Source organism: Cotesia typhae, unplaced genomic scaffold (genome assembly GCF_013202065.1).
Source record: "Cotesia typhae breed Kobodo isofemale line unplaced genomic scaffold, CoteBio_Ctyphae contig_413, whole genome shotgun sequence".
NCBI lineage: Eukaryota > Metazoa > Arthropoda > Insecta > Hymenoptera > Braconidae > Cotesia > Cotesia typhae.
The window spans coordinates 573,429-587,076 of record NW_027423750.1 but is presented as its reverse complement, the minus strand read 5'-3'; the positions used below and the strand labels follow the sequence as shown (position 1 = coordinate 587,076).

The following is a 13,648-nucleotide window of genomic DNA, read 5'->3' as shown; positions in this document are numbered from 1 at the left end:
ACGTTTAATGATTATAATATTTTTTTTTTATAAATAAAACAAAAAAAAAATTAATTATAAAAAAAAAGTTTGAAATTTTTTTAATAAAAAAAAAAGTTTGAAATTTTTGTAAAAAAAAAAAAAAAAAAATTAATTTTTTTTTCCCAAAAGATTGAAAAAATTATTTTTTGAATTGAAAAAAAAATTGAAATTTTTAAAAAATTACATAAAATTTAAATAAAAAATTTTCCACGTGTTCTGCGATATTGTTCCAAAAGATCGATAGCATAAATATCAAAACGCTTGCGCAAGGTGGAGAGTGAACCTCGTGCTGGACCAAATCCAGCCTCTAGAAATTTATTCCTCAATCACCAACCATGGGGACTAGATCAGCTGCTTGTAAGTATTATTAATTAATTTTATTAATGTCCTGAGCTGTTGGATTTTTTTACTTAAAAAATTAATTGTTAATTTTTACTCACAGATACGCTGAAGCTAACGAGCTTACACGATTACTATCAGCGACTGCTCCATGGAACTCAGCCGATCCCGTCTGGACACGACATGGCTAATACTTTGAAATATTTCTCCCAGGCTCTGCTATGTAAATAAAATTTTTTTAAGTAAATTTTTTAAAAGTTAGAAATTTAATATAATTATATAACCTTGGTTTCAGCTTTGCTGAAAGAAGTGCGCGAGATGCCGCTGGAGATGATCAAGTCCCAAGAACTGGACCCTGAAAGGATGGTTCTTTATCCAAGCCTGGACTACAAGCAACTTTACAACGCGCTGACCCAGATTTTGGACGTTGTTTCTTACGTACATATTGGATTAGCAGGTTAGTTTTCTTCAATTTGTTAAATTGCACTGTACTTTCTTAAATATTGACGTTTTTAAAGATATAATCTCATTTTTATGTTACTCTAATCAAGAGCTTTCATTTGAGTACCCACATTAATTTTTTATATATTTATATATATATATATGATATTTGTGGAATATATAAATATATAAAATATATGAAAAATTAATGTGGGTACTCAAATGAAAGGTCTCGATGAGTATAACATCAGGATGAGCTTGTATCTTTAAAAATGTCGATAGTTCACAAGATACAAGCTCATTTCTTCATAAAATAATTTTTCTTCACGAAATTTTTCTTACTCCAAAATTAATTAATTAACTAAATTAATTTTCAGCATTTGGACAAGCTTTACTCCAATGTCTAGCCTGTTTGATGCCCTTCCTCGAGCATGATTTGCTGGACAATCTTCCTTACCTAACAGCTTCTTCAATTTCTGTTTTACCGGTCGAGCTTCACCAGGAAATTGTCAACCATTTGTGCTTTTACATCCTGCCCTTTACAATTAGTAAGTACTTAGCCAAAAATTTTAAATAATTAAAAATTACATACCTTTATTTAATTTTATAGTATTAAATAATTTTTAGTACTAAAATTTTATTAAAAATAATTATTATATAATTAGCGAGAAAAACACTCGACGAAACAGAAAACTATGCAAGTCAATCCATATCTGCGGTGATAATGATGGTGTTCCAATACTCGAGTAATCCAGCGCACCATTGTCAGCTTCTCGAATGTTTAATGTCCTTAAAATCGGGAGTAGTCAAGGATCTTCTGTGTGTAGTTGCCTACGGAACCGCTCCCGCAAGAGCTTCAGCTGCTAAGCTTCTGTTTTACTATTGGCCCACTTTTAATCAAAATCTGTTTGACCGACGGGCGGTGTTGATGAAATTCGCCAGTAAGTTTCTTGATTTTTCGTTAAAAAAAAAATTTAAACGCTAATGTTAATAAATAAAATAAAAATTACAGACGACCTGGCGCCATTTGTTTGCAAAAGAGACTCTTGTCCGAACGCCGGTAATGCAGAGGCGGGAAAAGTCTGCTATGATCACAGAATTTCGATAAAGTTCGCAGCTGAATTACCGGCGCCGCTTTACCTCTGCATAGAATGCGCGAATGAAATCCACCGCGAGCATCCCGATCAGATGTTTTACGACATCTTGCATCCTATGCAGCAAGTTTCGATGGTTTGCGAGAACAAAGTGAGCATTAAATCATAAATTCCATCGCAAACTGTTTCTAAAAAAAATCACTTACTTTTAGAACTGCCGAGCGAAGGACAAGTCCGCCATTAGCGTCTGCTTCTCGATAGAGTGCGCTAGTTACAACGGGAACCATCCAATCCGGTACTGCCAACAGTGCCACAATATCAGGCACAACAACCGTCGGGGTGGCGACCATATTTACCACATGGCTCTGCCCCACGTGTCGCAAATGGACCCGCAAATTCAGACATACTTGGTCCAATCAATTGTCAGGTAGTCTTCTTTTTTTTTTTTTTTCAATATTTCTTGCCGTAAAACACATACAATTAACACACTTAGATTTATAACAAAATGGCGTATGGTTTTGAGGCCTAATACAGGTTTACAAGTTTCTTAAGCAGCTAATTAACGATTGGTAAGACAAAATTATCTGAAGAAAACTCTATTCAATCACTAACTTAACCTATTTATTACTTACTACTTAAATTTAATGCATGATCTAAGATAACGCACTTAGGTACACTATTAGACACTCAATCTATCTTCTAAGTATCGATCTACTGTCTAAATTCACTAGATTCGCTAGATATAGTTGCATGGTATCGCCATTTTAACTCCCGACAAAATGGCCGACCTGCGCCATTTAGCGTTGACGGCAGCCATTTTGTCGACTCTACTACTCTTTAGGGTGATTATACCAAAAAACTATCTGTCTAGCCTATAAATCTCTAGTTTTTTACCCGATAACGTCTATTTTTACCCAAAAGCAGACGTTATCTAACCAACTATTGGAAAATAATGAAAAAAAATGTCTTATATAGCTTGCTCAAGGAGGCAGAACCGCTAAGTATGGATAGTAATCGTGACAACACGGAAATAAATACTAATAAAGGAGGAATAGGATTCTCAGGCGGAGTTTCAATGGGTGGAAGCGGTGCCGGGGGTTACGGATCCGGAAGACCTGGTTTGTTTGACCCTTCAACTCTTGAAGAACGGCAGCTTCTAGGTCGGTACGGCGTCTGGCTCCTGGTTGGGCTTTGCACCCCAAAAGAAGACACCCCCGTCGAAATTCTCGGGCGTTTATTGTCAATGCTATTTCATTGGTTTCATGTCACTGCGTACTCATTCGATGGTACTAAAAAAAGTCTTATGCACCTTATCTTTTCTGTTGGTAATTTACAAACTTTGCATACACTACTTTGACGTAGAAACTTAGAACAGATATACTTAATTATAACTAATAATAACAAAATTACTTATAATTAACATTTGTAGTGGTAGCGTCGATCGTAGGCACACTTCGAAATGTCTTATTGTCAGTTTTCGGTGTTTATGTGTCTTTTTTGTTTGTCTATATGTTTGTTGTATGTTTAATTTTCAACAACGGAGTGCGTCTGCGAGTTGGCATAGTTCCGAAGCATGACCCTTCCTGGATATTATTCTCTGAATTATAATTAACAGGTGTGTTCTTCTTTAGGCCAAGCCGAAAGTACTCTGGAGAAGCTCAAAACCGAGTACGTGTGTGGTTGGCTTTCGGACATCATGAAGACTCATTACACTGTCTTCATTTCGTGTTTGCTGCCCCATCCAGCAGATTACGTTCGCGTTGGGGGCCATTGGTAAGCAATAAGTTCCAGGAATTTGAAATTAAATTACTAATTTTAAATTGAAATAAAATTACTCACTAGGGAAACATTGGCGTCAAGGACTTCTCACTTAAAAGACGGCCTGAACAGGCTGTTCTGTTTGGTGCCTTATGAAGTAATAACTCCCGAAGTTTGGGACTATGTGATGCCCCACTGGATGGAAGCGATGGTAAATGACGTTCCCGAGAACGAATTGCACGAGCTAAAAATAATCCTCTGCAAGATCCTGGACCCTGAAATGAGTCCGCTGGGTTTCAACGCGAAAAAAATGTACAATTTTGTGGCTAAAAGATTTTGCAACACTACCGCTAAAGTGCAAGAGCAAGCTCTAAATTGGCTGCAAACTTTAACGATGTTGGAGATCACAATCCCCTTGACGCAGCTCTTTGCGATGTTCAGCGACGGAGTAGCGGTTATGGGCAAAACCAACAGCGCCGAGTTTGACGAAAAGACGTACAAGTCGAAGAACATGGAAGAAACCGAGAGCGCCATCTGTCCGGTAGTGGAAAACGACTCGGGGCAGTCGTCTCCGCTGTCAGATGACATGATACCGACTCCAAGGCACATGGAGTTCACGACCAACGCTGAATTAAACCTCTCTTGCTGCATTCTCATGCTAGACATCATTTTGAAACAAGTACTCGTCTTTTGGGCGCCATTTGCCTTAGTTCCACTACTACTTCCAGTTTTTTTTCCAGATGGAGCTGCAGGACATCGACAAACACACAGGCTTGAATACCTGGGTCTGCAGAGACGCCTGTCAGCTGATGAAGTGCATCGTCGCGGCCAATTGGAACGACTGTCATGTCTGTAAAACAGATCAAGAATGCACTTACTGCGAGTCTAGGATAATCTGGCACCAGCTGTGCTTCAAATTAATCATCTATTTGTGTCCTGAAAATCCAGCAAATCCTCCCGACGTTTACGTCGATGAATCTGCTGATGATCATGGGAGGAAAAGCCCTCCGGAATCTTCCAAAAAGTCCGACTCTAAGCCAGATGTCGTTATAAACATGCCAGTGCCAGAGTCGCACTCTGTAGGCGGTGTCTTAGTTCACATGCCTCACGTAAGTAATGTTCTGATCTTCAGTAATAATAATTTTTATTCTACTAAACAGTGTTTTCTATGTATCTAAAATATAAGAAGGCTTACTGTGTCAGTGTATTGAATCCGTGTTGTTTTCTTGTACTTTCTTATCTTTTATATAATCCTTTATCAAGAACGTACCAGGGTACGGTAGGGTGTCCATCATGTATGTATTTCTCTACGTGTTGCCTTACTGTTGCTTTATTTTGGATGTTTTAATATAGTTCTTCGAACAGATTATGACTGCGACTGTAGAGACTGTTTCGGAGCAACTGGATTTAGCGGCCATCTTGCCGGCGGAAAAGGTTATGTCAGCTGTAGCGCGAGCCGTTACTTTATCCGAAAGTGATGTCGGTAAGTAAGATACCTTCCTCATCGATATATAAATTTTCAGGAACTGATATAAACTTTCTTTATCAGCAACAGCGACGGTTAACATCGACAAGCCGAATATAATCGGAGAAAACGACGAACCGTTGACTCAGAGCCCTGAGAATGACGCCGACGACTTCTGGCACACTACCGTTGGAAAGTTCCGTTTTAACCTAGAAGATCTGCCCGAGCCGCTTCAGTACATCCACAAGTTATTGAAAGAAATAATGACTGTCGACAAGCCGGACATTTTGTATTACATGTTGCAATGTCTGAACATACTTTGTCTGCACGGCGAGGCTCTTACTTCGGCAGTGAAAGACCATCAAGGTTTCTTCATCTGGTCCCAGGAGAACCTGCTGATCAAAAAGTACTTAATCTCTTCTACTTATTCCTAACTTCAGGCAATTATTGGTGAAAATTTTGCAGTCTCTGGGAATTGCTAAACGCAGAGCACTCACACATCGCTCAAGTAACAGTTCCTCTTTTGTTGCACTGCATAACCTTACCCTGCGGAACTGACACCTTCTGGCGGCTTGTTCAGGAAGAGTTCCACAATTCAGATTGGCGGGTTAGATTCGTCGCGGTGGAGCGAGTAACGTTGATCGCGAGATTCATGGATTCTACGCCGTTAAAGAACGTCTTGTCGCTGCAAGCCGCGCTGGCGAATGCATTCTGCTACTTGATCAGCAGTATGGACGACGGCAATGTCTACGTCGCACAAAGAGCGACGCTGAACCTAGGAACTGTCCACGACGCTGCAGTTCGGGTGAGTCCTTCCCTAAAATCCACCTGAACATCAGCTAACTCAATCTGATTTCAGTCGCTGATCATGTGTTTGGAGACCCAGTTTGATTCGGTGATCGTCGACCGGCCGATGGTGCTCCAATCACTGTACCAAGTCCACAACAGCCTTAGCGACCGCAGAATTCTCACCTGGGAGTTCTTCTTGAACAGATTCGACGCGTTATTCCTGGAAGCGCAGATCAGCCTCGAGAAAGTTGGAGACATAACTTGTCTGAGAGACTTGAGAAACACAGACATGACCAGCGAGGCGTTTATGAAGAAGCTCAACCGCGCCCAAGAAGCTCTTTCTCAGTCAGATGGAAGCGGAACTTCTTCAGTGAAGACGCTGAGCGCTAGTTTTGGAACCAAGTGGCCTTACAAACGCACAATGTCCGCTCCAGCTTCCATAATCCCTCGACAGGACACAAAGCAAGGTATTTTTCAAAGGACTAGGATAAGTAGATGATTTTTTATGAGTGACTGGTTGGTTTTCCAGAGAAAGAAAAAGTTTACAGCCGACAGTACTCAGCGCCGATTTTAAAACGGAAAAGCTCGAGATTTGGACTGGGTCAGTTGTTAGGATCATCTCAAACTAATAACAATTTACCAGGTAGTGTAGTGAATGTTATTGCTTGCGTAGTTCCCGATAATCAGTGTGCCTTTGTCGTTACATATCCATTAACACAACAAACGACGGGGTAAGTAGGCATCTTAACAGTTCCACTAATCTCTTTGAATTTGTTTTCATCGCATGCTTCCCAGCGAATGATGTTCTGTAGAGTCTAGCTGCTGCCCAACAGATTTATTATAAATTTAATAAACTCCTAACAGATGGGCACGTTCATTCGCTAAATATGATTGAAGACACCAGCAACTTGCCAGGATTGACTTGCAAAATAGTTGAGCTCGAGGAAACTGACAAGGAGACCATGCACTTGTTGGTCTTCCTGTTCATGCAGTTTCTGTCGAGGCAGGACCAGGCTTACCCCACCGACGAGAAGACACTCTCCAAAACCCAGGGGATAGTCCTGAGACATTTGTACCTTCTGCTGGGCTATAACCAGACCGAGAGGACCTTTCATCTCCAGCCTCAGAGGCAGAGGATATCTTCAGTGTTCAACGTCTTCATTTCCAACTTGTCCCAGCTTCTGGATCAGAACCACGTGATGGGATGGGTGATGATCCCACCGGTGCTGGCGATTCTTTTATACTGCCCATGTCCGCCCCAGAGACTTCCGCTTACGGACCATCAGCCGCCTACTTACAGTCTCTGGTTCCTGGAACCGAATATCAGACGCTCTTGGCTCATGTCTGTTCTTGTTATTCTTTACAAGGTAAACTTTCCATATAATAATCTTTTACAAGGCTTCGATAGTTGCTAGCATAAAACATGTTCCTTGGGTAAGAAAAAAAAATAATATTTTTTTTTTTTAAATTAAATCAATAATTACCTGTCATTAAAGCTCGATAAATTCTACATCGTAACGTAGTAAAATATGAATCTGATTCGTATGAAATTAACCCCGATTCTACAACACTGTCAATTAAAATCTGTATGTTTTCATCAGCTGAATCTTCAACGAAATTCCAGAAATTAAACAAATAATTTGATAGCATACGTATCGAATTATACATCGCAGTCTGATTATTTATCACTTCTTTTGCAGAAGGAAGGAAATTAGGTACTACCTTGATGATAAATTCATGACACGTGTTCCGTGTGTCATTGTAGGCACTGTCATCAGCAATGTATTCAAACAAAATTAGTAAATTTCCAACACGATCCATCAACGAAACAAGATTACAAGGTTTTGTCCCCTTCGGGTCATAGTCCTTCAACTTATTTCCGAAAATTATCTTGACCAGTCTTTCAGCAGTGTCCAAATATTTTTTTTCACGATTCAAGACATAATACGCCAAAATATCAATGGCTTCATCATTTAAAGTGAAGAGTAAACCGACTTCTTGTTTACATTCTTTACCTTTGGTACAAATATCTTGGATCACTTGATCGTCAGTTGTTTTAAAATCAAGTGCTAGAGAGACTGTGGACGAATAGGTCTTAATATCGAAAGTCGCAATTTTCCATTCAGCAAACTCTTTTATTACTGCGTTAATTGCTATCAGCCTTTGGTGTTTGTTGAAATTGTTATCTGACCTAGTTGCAGTTTCAATTGGAGAACTTACTTTAGGAACATCGTCGTCTGAAGGTTCACGAGTTTCCGCAAGGGAATTGCAATAAGCGAAATACAAGCCCACTGCTACAACACCAGATACTGCAGTTACACCAATGATCTGTTTTGTATTCATTAAGGATCTTTAAAAGTGTTGCAAATTATAAATTTATTTCTAATAATTGTCTTACTATTCAAGACAATTCATCAATTTTGATAAATTATTGCAATAATCTAGGAGAATTGTAATTGTCGCTATTAACACTTTGGACAAAGTAAATTTATTGATGATAAGTTAACGTTTGAATGCTTGATTACATTTAGTGAATCACTGATCAATTTTTCTATTGTCTTGCGAATTATCAAGCAAAAAAACTGCCATTAAATAATAATAATAAAAAAGGTAATAATTACAGTATGAATACGGCCAGCAGCCATGGTGTACCCAACTGCAATCGCTGATAAAGATAATCCTGAACACCTTGGACTCCCAGCACCATCAATGCAAGCGAATACCCGCAACAGTAGTAATGGCGGGTCCGCCATCACGATCAAGAGACGTATCGCAGCCATCTCTCGGCGCGGACCACGAACTAATCGACGTGGTAGGGGAAATAGACGCGGACAGTCCGCCAATGCGCACGCAAATGGTCTCAATCCACTCTCGCAGCCCGGGAGTGTCTTCCCAAGCCATGGAAACTCACTGGGAAGAACAGGCTCCGGATTATTACATTAAACACCCAAGGTTGCTTTAAATTTAGATTTTTATTATTTTGCTTGAGCTTTGTAACATTCGCTACGCTACTATAGCCATTCATTCGCGGACGATCTGGAGTCCGAATTAGCAGCAATTCCTGAAAGCCCAAATTCCGATACGACTTTGCACAGCAGTGCTGGATCCCTCGGAGAACTGGAGGACAGCTCAGCTCTGGCGAGCCGCAGCGCCTCGATGATGATGATGATGACCAGAACTTCCATTCCTGGAGGGTTCCTATCGAGGTCCGTCGTTCCGCATGACATTCCTGAGCATCCCAAGGCCGAGACCAGTCGGCCCACTTGGTTCCTTGGCAATGAAGATGATTCCCAGGTAAGGTTGGAGATTTTTACCAGATTTCTTGGACGTTGGTGCTGATTTTTTCTGTTTAGGCTGGTGGCAAGAAGTGGGGGATTCAGGAGGGCGTCAAGATGATGGTGGCCAGCAGTATGCTGTCCAGGCATGAGTCACACAGGGTTCCAATGACTAAAGCTGATAGCTTGACGGAAAAGAGCCATGATTTTGATAAGACCAAATCTTCAACAGCTTTGACTATCACGACTTCCAATTTTCCTCGGTAAAAATTAGTGTTTAATTTTTAATTGTAAATATTCTAATAGAAAAATTCTTCCAGGATTGAGCAGTCTTCAAAAGAAAAGAGCCCGATCCTGAGTATCCGCACGGAGCTTTCAGAATCTCCAGTTGCAAAGCACTTGGGCCGGCAAAAGAATGTCGATTACACGCCACCGCTTTCTTTGACGTCGCCACTGTCTCCGAACCAATTGGCGCCCAGCGACGACTCAAGTTCGCCCGCAGTCAGTTCGATATCGTCTTCCCAAGTCATTAGTACGGATAACAGTCATCAACTGTGGACAGGTCCTGCGTTGGTGACTCCAACAGTAGAACGACTCCTTCCAATAGGAAATAGCGGAATGCGTTCGGCGATCCCAAGATCAGCCCACAGGTTGATCCGCGACGACACTTTCGGCTCTCCCGAGTCTCCTTTATCAAAAATGGACGTCCTAACCGTCAGCTCTTCATTCGAGCAAGACAGCGAGACGGGAGCCTCGAGTGACGTTACAAGCCCGAGAAGTATGTCTCAGCTGGAGTTTCCAATGCCAGAGCGGCTGTTGCCAATTGGCGGGATCCAAGGCCAGTGTATTTCCGGCCTAGTTGAACGAGTCCGTCAGGCTCTGGGCGTTCCAGAGGACGATCAGCTTCCGCTGAGTCTCGCAACTGATCCAGACCGCTCGCCGCAGAAGCAAGACAGCACAACGTCAGAGTGTCTCTCCAGCGCAGCTTTGATCCCGATCAATGATAACCTGTCAAGCAGGTGTGCTAGCCCTCGTCGGCTCATCAAGCAAGTCGCTCTGGAGTCACCACCTCCCGTCGAAACCGACGACTTCAGCTTCCACACCTTCGAGCACGAGCGACGTCACAAGTTCAAAGACTACACTCGAACTCGCGATCGAAATCGGCGCGCTTATATCGGCTCTAATCATCATCATGCTCTAGGTCAGAGACGCATGGACTCCTGGACTCCGAACCAGAGCACCAACATGGATCCTGCGGCTCTCCAAGCTTGCCACGCTGACTTCAATCTCAGACAAAGTTCGTTTAGAATTGGAGACGAGTGCATTTATGATCGCTGCTCTGAATGCGGGACTATCAAAGAAGAGTACTCTGACGAGGAACTCGGGCTCTGTATCATCACCCTCGGGACTTTTATCCACCGCGAACCGGCTCTGGCTGCTCCCATGCTCCCAGAAATCTTGACCATCGTTACCAAGTTAGTAATTTAATAATTAAATTAAAGATTTTGAGCTTTTAGATGTCGTACTTGCTTTTAGAGTTGCGTTAAATGCGATGTACTCGTGGCAAAACGAAACAAACATGCACCTACCAGGTGGAGCTATCAGCGTAGCTCACCAGTTCCTTCGTTGTGTCTTGCATCAACTGGCGCCCAACGGGATTTTCGTCCAAATGTTCCAGACGCATATCAATGGTACGCAATCTATAAATTCTATAAATTTCTCTTCTTGTATAATTTCTCATCTCTTTTCCACTAGAAAACACCCGGAAGCAGTTCTTCAAGAGCGTAACTCAAGCTCTGGTGGACTTCAACGAACTAAACCCAATTGCGCCGATCCAGCTGTTGTTAGAAACCTTGAATAACAAGAAATCTCTGCCGGTTGAAAACTTGCCGACAATTCTCCACAATATCGCCTGCTATCTGGACTGCCTTCCTCTGGAAGCAGGCTTAGGGCCCGGAGCTACGACCTGGGGCGGTCTGCTGGCCCAGTTCGAGTCATTCTTCCGTCGGTTGATCCTCCTGCTTCCCTCCATTGAAAACACGACCTCGCTTTTGCGGATAATGATATCCATCCTCAAAGTTCCGGGAATCCAGCAGACAAAGAGCATCCTGGACCCGTTCTCCAAGGTCTTGAGCTACTCCATCCAGCACTGTCACCTCAAGTACTCGTACCTAACAGAACTGTGCCACCTCTGCAACAGAGGCTACCTCAGGGAACGCGACAAGCACTTTCTAGGCCGGACAATTGTTTTCGAGCTCGTCCAGGCGATGAAGTTCAAAACTAACATCCCGGACAATAATTTCTTGCTGTTGTTGCAATTCGTGCTTCAGGATGTCGGTGGTACTCTTCCGTCGACGGTTAATATTGAGAAGAGCATCAATGGCGAAGTGTCTTCCCAGATTTTCAACACTAATTCCACTGAAACTTTGAGGAACCAAATGACAGACATCATTGACTTTCTCGCTGACGTCCATTCGCTGAGCAAAATCAAAGTAAGCATCCATTAACCTCTTCAGAATTGTTTCTAATTGTTTCTTTTTCTTTCAGAGTTACAACAAAGGCTTGCAAGCCGGATTGAATGAAGATACTCTGGGCGGAACGTTGAAGTGCGGATTCGCCCAGTATCTTGCTCTGGAAATCTCCAGAGGGAACAACAGGGAGAACAAGGCTGTTGGGCGCTACCTCCCGTGGCTGTACAGCGCGCCATCTATGGTTCCTCAGGGGTAAGTACTCAGTTTATCAAATCTTGTCATTAAATTGAAATCAATTTGCGACTTTTAGAGCACGCGAGTACGTGGAGTGTATAGGCCACATCAGATTGTTGTCCTGGATCCTTCTTGGTTCGTTGACGCACACGGCGATGAATGCCGGGAACCATTCGCACACTCACGGACCGCCGATTCCCGTCGCACAACCTATTCCTCAAGAAGTGTCATGCCACGTGGCGGATCACGTGCAAGTTATCTTTTCAGGGTTCCCGGAACAGTCCAAGGCTTCGGTTCTTCACATGTCTTCTTTGTTCCACGCTTTCATTTTGTGTCAGGTATGCCATGAGCCAGGAAGTTTGGAGCGCGATGTAACTTAACCTTAATTTTAGTTATGGACAATTTACTTGGAAGAAATATCAAGGTCCAATGCTGCCAACAGTGAAATTTACAATGTAACAATGAATATTTTGCTAGAATTCTGGGGGAAGGTTACCCCGAATATTCTGCAGTTGGTATCAACGTCAAAAGTCGTAAGTACTTGCCAAACTTTTTAATTTGGTAATCGTGATTCACATCCATCTTGACTTTAGTTGGCAGAAATGGTCAACTTGCACTTTCTGAGCCTACTGGAGGCACTTTTGGAGTGTCAATCGGTGCTATTGAGCAAACTGTTCCCTCTTTGGAGCCAGATTTTATTTTCTCAGCACGTCCAGCTACCAGGACACTTGCAAATGCGGTTACAAAACTGCAGGAACTTTCCACCGACCCGCATGGCGGACAATTACATCTCTAACAGGCGCGAGTCTAACGCCATGTTGCTGCGATGGTTGCGCCGCCTGCAGTTCAGGATGGGACAGATAGAGATCCAGTCGTCAACAGTTACGACTCAATTTTATTCTATATAATTTGTTGATAAATTGATAAAATTTGGAGAGTAAAAAAATTTTAAATAACAATTTTAATTTTAAAAAATAATTATTTATTAATAAATAACAATTGATTATTTTTATATTTACAAATCTTTTAGAGCACGCAGGTCATGATCACTGGGTTCTTCTTTTATGGAGTAATTCAACTTGAAGCTCCGGTGGAGTGACGAGAAATTTACACTAGGGTCCAATTCTTCTTCTGGAATCGGACTTGATCCATTTTCAATTGAATTTTTACTCACCTCGAATTTTTGCGGCTTGTAAAGCGGTAATTTTCGGGTGCCAGGCGAACTTTGGATTAAATTCTGTATTGTAGGGTGTGAAATACCAAAAAAACTGGCGCCTTTTGGTGTTATGTTCATCAGTAAGGGCGACAGGGCATGGAGCAACCGGCTGTGACATTCGTCGGGGGTTGAACCAATTAACGGTTGGTCTAAGTCTGTATCTGATACTATTTCAAACCTAAAAAATTATAATTATTTATGACGAAATTTTTATGACGAAAAATTTTCAATTCAAACCTTGGCTTGGCCCCGCCGTCAACTATTTTACAAGTATATAGACTCGGACTCTGAATATTCTTCAAGCTGGCGTACAAGCGAGTGCTGCAGAACCCGACTGGGTAAATAAACTCATCCGTATGATAACCCAGCCGGTCGGTGATGACTTCCCCCAGGGAATACACCGTCAAGTCTCCGAGCGAGATAGGAAACAACGGCCTGCCGTTGATGTCCAGCGGAATCAGCTGGACAACTCTCCTGCTTCCTGTCTTGCATCTCTTCGCTTTCTTCGCACCTAAAAAATCATTAATTAGCGACCGACAATTCAT

General features: G+C 42.0%; 3 protein-coding genes across 5 annotated transcripts in view; 1 reads left to right on the top strand and 2 right to left on the bottom strand.

The window, feature by feature from the left end:
* Unc79 (UNC-79 domain-containing protein) overlaps positions 1–13,127 on the top strand; it is an 18,224-nt gene extending 5,097 nt beyond the window's left edge. The window contains exons 2-29 of one of the 3 annotated variants that reach the window (XM_074243559.1): positions 258–378; positions 464–583; positions 656–817; positions 1,179–1,349; positions 1,467–1,742; positions 1,814–2,046; positions 2,108–2,322; positions 2,871–3,220; positions 3,527–3,668; positions 3,738–4,332; positions 4,394–4,762; positions 5,007–5,136; positions 5,203–5,524; positions 5,584–5,923; positions 5,978–6,374; positions 6,437–6,550; positions 6,772–7,274; positions 8,531–8,859; positions 8,925–9,201; positions 9,261–9,445; positions 9,503–10,657; positions 10,719–10,873; positions 10,938–11,674; positions 11,730–11,905; positions 11,964–12,225; positions 12,280–12,420; positions 12,481–12,768; positions 12,918–13,127. In XM_074243559.1, the coding sequence (XP_074099660.1) occupies positions 357–378; positions 464–583; positions 656–817; positions 1,179–1,349; positions 1,467–1,742; positions 1,814–2,046; positions 2,108–2,322; positions 2,871–3,220; positions 3,527–3,668; positions 3,738–4,332; positions 4,394–4,762; positions 5,007–5,136; positions 5,203–5,524; positions 5,584–5,923; positions 5,978–6,374; positions 6,437–6,550; positions 6,772–7,274; positions 8,531–8,859; positions 8,925–9,201; positions 9,261–9,445; positions 9,503–10,657; positions 10,719–10,873; positions 10,938–11,674; positions 11,730–11,905; positions 11,964–12,225; positions 12,280–12,420; positions 12,481–12,768; positions 12,918–12,986 (8,235 nt within the window). In that variant the 5' untranslated portion in view covers positions 258–356 and the 3' untranslated portion in view covers positions 12,987–13,127. Of the gene's footprint in view, positions 1–257; positions 379–463; positions 584–655; positions 818–1,178; positions 1,350–1,466; positions 1,743–1,813; positions 2,047–2,107; positions 2,323–2,870; positions 3,221–3,526; positions 3,669–3,737; positions 4,333–4,393; positions 4,763–4,916; positions 4,949–5,006; positions 5,137–5,202; positions 5,525–5,583; positions 5,924–5,977; positions 6,375–6,436; positions 6,639–6,771; positions 7,275–8,530; positions 8,860–8,924; positions 9,202–9,260; positions 9,446–9,502; positions 10,658–10,718; positions 10,874–10,937; positions 11,675–11,729; positions 11,906–11,963; positions 12,226–12,279; positions 12,421–12,480; positions 12,769–12,917 lie in introns of those variants that run through there. The other 2 variants (XM_074243560.1, XM_074243561.1) reach the window with 2 other exon arrangements.
* LOC141527891 (uncharacterized) lies at positions 7,358–8,501 on the bottom strand. The gene has a single exon (XM_074243621.1). The coding sequence runs from the start codon at positions 8,248–8,250 to the stop codon at positions 7,381–7,383; it is 870 nt and encodes a 289-aa protein (XP_074099722.1). The 5' UTR covers positions 8,251–8,501; the 3' UTR covers positions 7,358–7,380.
* LOC141527811 (transforming growth factor beta regulator 1-like) lies at positions 12,995–13,648 on the bottom strand. The gene is made up of 3 exons (XM_074243474.1): positions 13,341–13,648; positions 13,062–13,281; positions 12,995–13,018 (listed from the first exon to the last, which is right to left on the bottom strand). Exons 1-3 carry the CDS (start codon positions 13,646–13,648, stop codon positions 12,995–12,997), a joined length of 552 nt encoding a protein of 183 aa, XP_074099575.1.

Bases quoted from the DNA above. Each gene is read 5' to 3' on its own strand.
- LOC141527811 (XM_074243474.1), bottom strand. From the start codon at position 13,648: ATGAATTGTCGGTCGCTAATTAATGATTTTTTAGGTGCGAAGAAAGCG. The intron at 13,282-13,340 runs GTTTGAATTGAA...ATAATTTTTTAG, and splicing joins GACGGCGGGGCCAAGCCAAG to GTTTGAAATAGTATCAGATA. The intron at 13,019-13,061 runs GTGAGTAAAAAT...GTCCGATTCCAG, and splicing joins ACAAGCCGCAAAAATTCGAG to AAGAAGAATTGGACCCTAGT.
- LOC141527891 (XM_074243621.1), bottom strand. From the start codon at position 8,250: ATGAATACAAAACAGATCATTGGTGTAACTGCAGTATCTGGTGTTGTA.